This window comes from Lycium ferocissimum, chromosome 6 (assembly GCF_029784015.1).
Source record: "Lycium ferocissimum isolate CSIRO_LF1 chromosome 6, AGI_CSIRO_Lferr_CH_V1, whole genome shotgun sequence".
Taxonomy (NCBI): Eukaryota; Viridiplantae; Streptophyta; class Magnoliopsida; order Solanales; family Solanaceae; genus Lycium; species Lycium ferocissimum.
Window position 1 is genome coordinate 19,970,528 of NC_081347.1, and position 9,539 is coordinate 19,980,066.

The 9,539-nt window shown below is 34.6% G+C and overlaps 1 protein-coding gene across 1 annotated transcript; it reads right to left on the reverse strand.

The window, feature by feature from the left end:
* Nucleotides 1–2,023: 2,023 nt before the first annotated feature.
* On the reverse strand, nt 2,024–3,222 carry LOC132061192 (uncharacterized). The gene is made up of 3 exons (XM_059454047.1): nt 3,046–3,222; nt 2,710–2,892; nt 2,024–2,662 (listed from the first exon to the last, which is right to left on the reverse strand). The coding sequence occupies exons 1-3, from the start codon at nt 3,220–3,222 to the stop codon at nt 2,024–2,026; spliced, it is 999 nt and encodes a 332-aa protein (XP_059310030.1).
* Between the last annotated feature and the right edge of the window lie 6,317 nt (nt 3,223–9,539).

Here is a 9,539-nt window from a genome sequence, read left to right on the forward strand (position 1 = left end):
TACACACCTTATAACGCCAATACATTTCCAGGATCACCTCATCGACGCCATTCTCGATTTTCATCGAGAAGGGATATGCATAGACGAACGAGTACCCTGGTTCGTAAGAAGTCACTTTTTCTTCCAGGCCAGGGAGGAGGATTTGGTATCTCTCCACCGGCAGTTATCTTTGACCTTGGAAACTATATTAGAGGTGATCCGGGTACGGTAGTCACCGACGTGAGAGTCACGAACTCCGGGTTGGCCCAGAATGACGGTTTTGGCAGTAAAATCATTCTCCCAGTGCCAGTTTTTGGGCACGATGGTCTTAGCCAAAGGATTCCTCCTTCCCCCACCTTGGATACGTTCTTCCACGGGGATAGGAGGTGGCGAAGGAGCGGCAAAGGAAGCAGTGGTGCCGATAAAAGCAGCGGTGTTTCTAGGGGAGCTGGGTGTAGTCGTGATTGTTCCTTTAAAGGCTTGGGAATTTTTTTTCTTTTTTCCGGCTACATGAGTTTGTTTTTTAGAGTGGTTTCTTTTGCAAAGAGGAGAATTTCGTTCAAAATAGAGAGTAAGGGGAATTGGGTTCTTGGTCGAGTATATTTATAAGCAAAGATAATGCCAGAGATCATCATGAACAGCTAGAGGTCATCATGAGCCTTGGGACCCCACGAAGAGGAACACGGATCAATACCCATTCAAGGAAGGGCATGTGTTCTGGAGGAGTCAGACTACTGTGTAATATGTCTTATCAATCGTCTGAAGAGTCTCAAACACTCTTTCCCAAAATCTCTTCCACTTCTCGGTCATGACTGTTCGAATCCTGGAAAGTGGAGGGACTATCTGTATTGGGCTAAATTCATATAACATAGCTGGACTAATGCCATTACGACATGTGGCAAAAGGGATAAGTCAAGAATTAGTCGGCACACATCTTCACCGGAGGTGGCTTCATTGTACTGGAGATACAGCTAGACCGTTTGAATAGCTCTGGAGGAGAGCTCAACGGACTGCCGTTACAAATTGGGCTTAACGTTATCCTGTGGTGTTATTAGGCTTATTGGTCCTCCTTATTTCTTAATTTTATTACGTAGTTAATGCTCATTATTGGTAGGGGCGCAATACATGAAATATGTACCGTTAGCCCTTAGTATAAATTGGGATTATCATTCCCATTGTAACACACAAAATTCAAGTGCAATACACAGCATACATTATACAATTGCTCTATTTTAAGTTCTTCTTTGATTTATTATGTCTCCGATCACAAGCCTGACCGGAGGAATTAACACCGGGTTCTAACGCGGCTCAGGCTATTTCTTAACTTTACTTTTCTTACATTTCGTTCATATCAATTATACTTGCATATTGTGTTTCTTTACTAGTCACTTTGATCCACGTGTCCTTGACCAAGAACACAAATTCAACTGAATCGTTTTCCGAATAAACAACAAATTTCTCGCAGAATATCGGTGAGAAAAGCCTTTTTTTTCTAATAATGTTTTTTGGTTTTTGAAACAAAAAAAAAATACAGGAAAATAAAGAGGAAGAAAGCTTTAAGAATTAGAGTTGAATGCGGTAGAGTACAAGAAAGAAGAGAGCTTATGAACTGAAGTTGAAAGTTCGATATATTTTTACTGCAGTATAAGACTACAATTTATAATATAAAATACTAACTTAAAAACCTAAAGATAAGAAAAGAAAATATGCTGAAAATAACAAATTCCTAAAGACTAGGAAATACTATTTATTCAAAATTCAAATAGAAATCAACTCCTAAGTACTAGGTCTAACTAGTTGACTAGGTAAAACTTAACAAATTACTGTAGTAAAAAGATTTGCAGTTCTAAAGCAAATATTCAACACTCCTCCTTGCTTTAGGAACTACAAAATTTTGGTCTTCTATCTTGGAATCTTCACACTTGATAACTGAAAGTGACCTTGTAAATAAATCTGCAGATTCATCTTTGGACTTGTAGTGAATTAAATTCACTTCTCTACTTGATTGCAACGCTTGACTGCTAAAAATTTCTGGCATGTTTTCCTACTCCGTTTGCATCTTGACTTTAAGCTTGTCAATTTTATTTTCCTGAAACATTGACAGCTCCTCCATTGCTTTAATTCTTTTTGGAACATTGCAAGCTTTTTTAAGCCTAGGTTCACTTTTTGTTTCTGCTTTTTCAATTGGAGTATCATCTTCTGATTTTTTAGGCCTTTGATCCTTTGCTTGTTCTACAGGAACATCTTCCATTGGATCAAATGAGAAATTCTTACCTCTCATCTTAATTTTTAAAATTTCTTTTCCAGTAACATCATTGATGAAACAATGCTTATCCTCAAAGGATACTTTGAATCTTTTTTCTACCAACTGACAAATACTCAACAAGTTCTGATCAATATTAGGTACATAAAGAACATCTGAAATTGTCTTATTACCTGAACTTGTTTTAATGACAACGGTTCCTTTTCCTTCAATAAGAATCTGGTCACCATTTCCGATCCTAACTTTAGATATTTCAGTGGGTTTTAACTCTTTGAATAAACTCTTGTCATAAGTCATATGGTTAGTGCAACCGCTATCAATCAACCAAGAATTTATTGAAACCTTACTTGATATACACATTGCAACAAAAAGATGGTGGTCTTCTTCTTCATCGGCTACACGTGCATCTGCCTCATGTTTCTGAGATTCGTTTTTGCAAATCACTGCTTCATGACCAAGTTCATTACACTTGTTACACTTTGCGTCTGGCCTCTTTCAACATCTGAATGGTGGATGTCCCATTTTTCCACAAGTCTTTGGCAAGGTAGGTAATTTTTCAAATTTTTACCCGTGCTTTGAGTTTTGTGGTTGGCTGCTAAGGCTCCTTCAACCATACCATCTTGCCTCATAAGCCTCCTTTGCTCCTGTGCCTGTTAAGAATTTAAAAACTCTGCCAAGGTAATCTTGGACAGATCTTGTGTGTTTTCCAAGGTAGTTTTACATGTTTCATATCTTTTAAGCACTATTACCAAAATTTTTTCAACAATTCTTCAATCTTTAAATTTAATGCCTAGCAATCTTACCTTGTTAACAATGCCAAGCAATCTGTCTGTGTACTCTTTGATAGTCTCGGATTCTTTCATTCTCTGCAACTCAAACTCCCTTATCAAATTTAATACTTGCATCCCTCGTATTCTCTCATCTGCAACATATTCTTTCTTCAAATAATCCCAAATTTCTTTTGGTGATGTGAGAGACATAATTCTCGTGAAAATAGTTGTTGAAACAGCAACAGAAAAAGTTGCTTTCGCCTTGGACTTCCTGGTTTTTTTTTCCTCTAGTTGCTCTTGATTTGGGCCATGGTGGGATTGTTTGGCTGCGGATTAATTTCATAATCCTCTTCCACGGCTTCCCAAAGATCAAGGGCCTCCAAGTAAGTTTCCATTCTAATAGCCCATAGTTGGTAATTTTCGCCATCGAAAGCAGGAGGAGCCATTCGTGAAAAACTATTTTCGTAATCCATTTCTTTACTCACAAGTCCGTTAAGAAAAAAAAGGCTCTAGATACCAATTGTTGGTTTTGAAACAAAGAAAATACAGGAAAATAAAGCGGAAGAAAACTATAAGAATTAGAGTTGAATGCAATAGAGTACAAGAAAGAAGAGAGCTTATGAACTGAAGTTGAAAGTTCGATATATTTTTACTGCAGTATAAGACTACAATTTATAGTATAAAATACTAACTTAAAAACCTAAAGATAAGCAAAGAAAATCCTATTTATTCAAAATTCAAATAGAAATCAACTCCTAAATACTAAGTCTAACTAGTTGACTAGGTAAAACTTAATAAATTACTGCAGTAAAAAGATTTACAATTCTAAAGCGAATATTCAACAATGTCACATGCTCTTTCTTTTTTGTTCTTGGAAAATTGTTTGCAGCCCCTTCCCCATATGGTCATATAATTTTGTCGTTCGATCTAAGTTTCCGCGGTCTAGTCAACTATGGCGGTTTATTATTTTGTCAAAGATGACTAATAAATTAATTCCTCTGTTTCAATTAATATGAACCTATTTCCTTATTAGCCTGTGTCAAAAAGAATGACATTTTTCTATATTTGAAAACATTTTACCTTTATGCAATGATTTATAGCCACACAAAATAATGTGACTCATTTAGGACCACAAGTTTAAAAGTCTTCTCTTCTTTCTTAAACTCCATGCCCAGTCAAATGGGTTCACATAAATTGAAACGGATGGAGTATTATTCAGTGATTTGGGCTCTGAAAGTATTATTTAATCTTATCGACGCCGAGATGCACCGGTGCCTATGGTCAGCATTCGTTCAAGGGAAAAAACACATATATATACATGATAAGGGATATATTTATAGAATAGACTATATATTTCAGTTTACAAAATATATCAATAGATTTGTTATAAAATTTATACGAATTAGGTAAATTAAAAAGAAGCAAATAAAACACATTAAATAAGGTAAAGAAATCGTTTTACTTATTTTATCCACTTTTCTCTCTCCATTCAAAATTTAGAGATATAGTTCCCTGATTTTCTCCAACTTTTGCTTCCTTATTTCATCCACTTTTCTCTCTCCATTCAAAATTTAGAGATATAGTTCCCTAATTTTCTTCAACTTTTGCTTTCTTATTTCATCCACTTTTCTCTCCCCATTCAAAATTAAGAGATATTGTTACCTAATTTTTTTCAACTTTTACTCAAAAAAGTCCATTATAATCGGTAATTTTTATGTACAAAGCTCATACACCAAAAAACATATATGTATAATTTTTGTATGCAATATGTATAACTGTATAGATTCTTATAATTTTTATATATAAAATATGTCTAAAAATTATATGAGTATTTTGATTATTATAAAGTACATATAAATTGTATAAAATCTAATCAAAGTATGTATAAATTTTGAGAAAAATATGTATAATAAACTTGTAATTGATACAAACCAATTCCATACAAAGTTCATACACCAAAAAATAAATATATATTAATTTTTGTATGCAATATGTATAAATGTATAAATTTGTTATAATTTCTACGTATGAAATATGTATAAAAGTTGTATGTATATTGTGAGTATGATAAAATACATATAAATTGTATAAAATCTGATCAAAGTATGTATAGATTATGAGAAAGTATATATGTATAATAAGTTTTCTGATTGACACAAACCAACTTCCATCCACATTTCATACACATATCAGTTTTCAACATTTTTTAGACTAATTGATATCAAATTTGTTCACATTTCATATACATTGTGCCTCATATATCTGAAAAATGACATATAGCAGGCTCCATACACGTTTCATATATATATTAGTTTTCAACATTTTTTAAAAGTACAGTTTATATAATTTATACAGATTTTCAAAACACACAATGATCATATATATCTCAAAACGATACAAATCAATTTTTATATACAATTAATACACAAGTTAGTAATCAAAAGTACGTTGTAATATTGGTTTGAAAATTTATACTAGGAGAGAAGATGGACTTTAGGTATGAAAATGGTGTCTATCATAGAGGAAGAGAGAGAGAGAGAGAGAGAGAGAGAGAGAGAGAGAGAGAGAGAGAGAGAGAGAGAAATATTTTTAAAAAGAAGAAGAAAAAGTTGAATGGTAACTATCCTAGAATTAAGTCCACATTTAAAATCAAATTTTCTTCCTTAGAAAAAGCCTAAAATCGTGGTATCCCATTAAGCCTAAATCTGGTATACTTTTTGGTTTTGTTGGTATATTTTGTAAATAAGAAAAAATATCCTTATGTTTTGTAATATAGAGTCTTAAATAGGTATTATTAGGTCATTTTCCCCTCATTCAACTACCATCAATCTACTAAGGCTTCATTTTAATCATGTTTCTTAATTCTGCTTATTTGAGTGCTTTTTTCAAAATAATTTTGAAAGAGTATTTCAAAAGTTCATCAGTTTGTATTTTATAAAACAGTTTAAGATGTGTCTGGAAACCGCAGGTTATGCTTTTTTTACCATAAAAAAAGTACTTATTTAAAAGATTAAGGTATTTGGCCAAAATAATTACTTTTGCATAAGAATATATTTTAAATTGTAGAGAAGAAGCTGAAAAGTTAGATTTTCTTCATGGAAGCAGAAGATACCCTAATCAAAAATTTATTTATATTTACCAAACTTTTCCGATAAGAACTCTCACATTCAGAAGATGAAAGTTGCGGAAATAAGAATATTGCGGTGGATGTCAAGATGGGAAGATTCTGAGATGATTTGGGCATGTGAAGAGGAGATGTGCGGATACCCTAGTGAAGAGATGTGAGAGGTTGGCTATGGTTGGCTTCAGGAGAGGTAGAGGTAGAGGTAGCCCGAAGAAGTATTGAAGAGAGGTGATTATACATGACATGGCATAGTTGCAGCTTACCGAGGACATGAACTTAGATAAAAGGTTGGGGAGGACATGGATTAGCTTAGAAGGTTAGTAGGTAATAGGGTTTTGTCTCGCTTATCTTTCCATACTAGTAGTCGTAGTATTTCTTTTGTAGTTCTTGTCCTTCGATTTTTTTTTTTACTATTTGATGTTCCTTGTCATTTTTCCAAAATGCTTTGTCTTGCTTTCTATGGTATCCTGTCATGGTATCTTCACTTCCGTTATTTTCTTTTTTGACCTGCTTCGATTTGTTTTTTCTTTTTTGACCTCTCTGATTTGCTATTTCTCTTGAGCTATTTTGGATATGTTGTTATTGTTATGAACAACAATTAAAACCATGCATTGTCGATAACATATTTATGAGTAAAATTTCATAAACTTTCGCTCTCAATTTTTTTTTTTTTTCATTTTCTTACCTTGTGATTAAAAGAAATATGAAACCTTAACTAAAATCTCCTATAATAAATATTACAGGCAATATATGCATTTAAATAATATAATTCTAAAATGCATTTTACATGCCCTTTATTCGGAATTCGACACTCAAAAATACTTTTTCAGAAGAGATTAGTCAAACACAACATATGTTTTTTTACGTGTAATAAATCAAACCTTTGTTTTGAACATTTGGGTTTCACCTTGAGTTTGGAAGGGGGTACTGACACATTACAATTTTCGCTGATTTAGAACTGGTCTTCTTGTCCGATTAAGATTTACTTTCTAAGTATTTACTGTTTTCCATTGATTTAGGACTCCGATATATGTTCGATACATATACGCCCATTGCTGTGTAAAGTAAAATAACACATCCTATGCATATTTTTATTTCTTCTTCTACTACTATTTGCGTCTCTGCCAAGATTTAATAGAATTTATTTTTAAATGTGCCTTTTTTTTATTTTTTTTATTTTTTTATTTTTTTGCTGACATGTTCTTACTTATAATTCCTTTGATTTTCCAGGTTATAATCAATTGATAAGATACGCCTGGGTTGTAAATAAACAATGTCAAAACGTAGCGTTTAATATGCACAATTTTACATAGACATTAGGGGACGACACTTTTGCAACCCAAACAAAAAAAAAAAAAAATGGGAACCAAACTAACCCATTAAAAAAAAAAAAAAAAAAAAACTAGGCTTCACGCACAGATTCTGTGTGTGAAAGGACCAAAGTGTACATTTGCATTTTCGCCCTTTTGAAACCCGTGCCTAAACCCCCCAGCCCAACCTTTATTCTGTGGAAATCAAACTCAAAATTAAGGTTTTTTGCATACTTTGACCCAAGATTAGTCACGTTTCAAAACCCTGGAATATAAATATTTTATATAGAACTTAATATTTTTTTTTAGTGTACAATAATATCGGCTCGTTACATCAAGTATACATATACATTTGGATCGTCGTTTTAGGAGTTCTAAAGTGCTCCGAAGTACGTTTGAAAACTTGTTATATTTAGGTTTAAGGGCCATATTTTATAGCGTTTTGATTAATATCTTTTGTTTTACTCTCAAAGCTATGAAAGTACTTTTTTGGTTCAAGACGAGAGGTTCATAATAATTGAAAAATATTTCATTACATTAGCAACGAAATACATCATTAAATTACAATAGACTTAAAAAAAAAAAAAAAATCAAGTTCGAGACACTCTTCTACTTCCCGGATGTCTTTGCCACCACGGGAGTTTTGCCCACATGAACGCTTATCATGCCGAAATTGCTTACATGTCAAGCACTTGCGAGAGTAAGTCTTTTCACTAACATCCATTTGATTGTGATAACGGGTTAGCTTATTTTTTCCCAATTTACGGATATGGTTCTTGTTCGCAATCATAGAAAACGGCGCGGCCAATAAGCTTGATCACCAAGGGGACGGAATTGGCCCGAATATGCTTTAAGGTATTTTACGACCTTATATTCCTCCGCCACATAATCAGTTACATTTCTGGCCATTCTCTCAAAGCACTTGACTGCATAAGAACATTGCATGTGGTACGTTTGCCACTTACCACAAGTGCATGATTGTGTACGCTCAGTAACAATATGTTTGTTTCCTCCTTTGCCGTCGTAATAACCCGTTCTAACTTCATACACTCGTTGAATGATGTCATACTCGGTCATTTGGTGACCCTCTTCCTTTCTTCTATGGTGCTCCATCTTTTTATAGGGCTTTGGCATTCATGTTCTCTCGTCGGCTAATATAGCTCTTGCCTGCCTTGTCCTATCCGCAAATCGCTCCACGACCTGCCTGAAAGTTAGTCTTACCATTGCGGTGACAGGTAGCCCTCGAGTACCTCGAGTAGATTTGAGGAGTCCATTGAAAGACTCTGAGTTATTCGTTGTGAGCATGCCCCATCTCCTTCCTCCATCAGCATAAAGCGTCCAATTTTCAACTTCTAATTTCATCAACCAAACATATGCCTCTCACTCACTTCCTTTAGCAGCTCCATTTTTGCACCCCATTTTCTTTGTTGATCTTTGCATCGAAGCCCCCCACATCAATTTGTTTACAGTGCCATTTGCAAACTTTGTTTGCAAATTAGCCTTTAAATGCCTTAAACAATATCGATGTTAAGCATGTGGAGGCTACCACCCTTCCAGAGTACGCATATTGTGCAATATGCCTTTACGACGATCTGATAGGACACATATGCCCTCACGACCCTTAATAACATGAGTTTGTAGATGAGTCAAGAACATCCCCCATGTATCGTTGCTCTCGTTGGCGGCAATTGCGAAAGCAAGGGGGAATATTGACCCATTGGCATCCATAGCTACTGCAATTAGGAGCTTCAGGTCATATCGGCCATATACATGCGTCCCATCTACCGATATCACATTCCGGCAGTGAGCAAAACCATCAATACTTGGTTTAAATGCCCAAAAGCCGAAGTCGAAAATTACGCCCTCTAAAAGCCGCCCGTACAATGCAGGATTAGCATGTTGTAGAGCCGCCATATACCCCGGCAACGCCTAAAAAAAGGATTCCCAAGTTCCAAATATCGTTTCAAAAGCACGTCTGCTCCCGAGAAATCCCTTTCTCTTGCTTATGATTTTATCATATTTTGAGTGGACCATGCCAATACAAGTTTTGATAGGCATCCTGCATAAGTTTAAACAAACAACATTTAGCAATG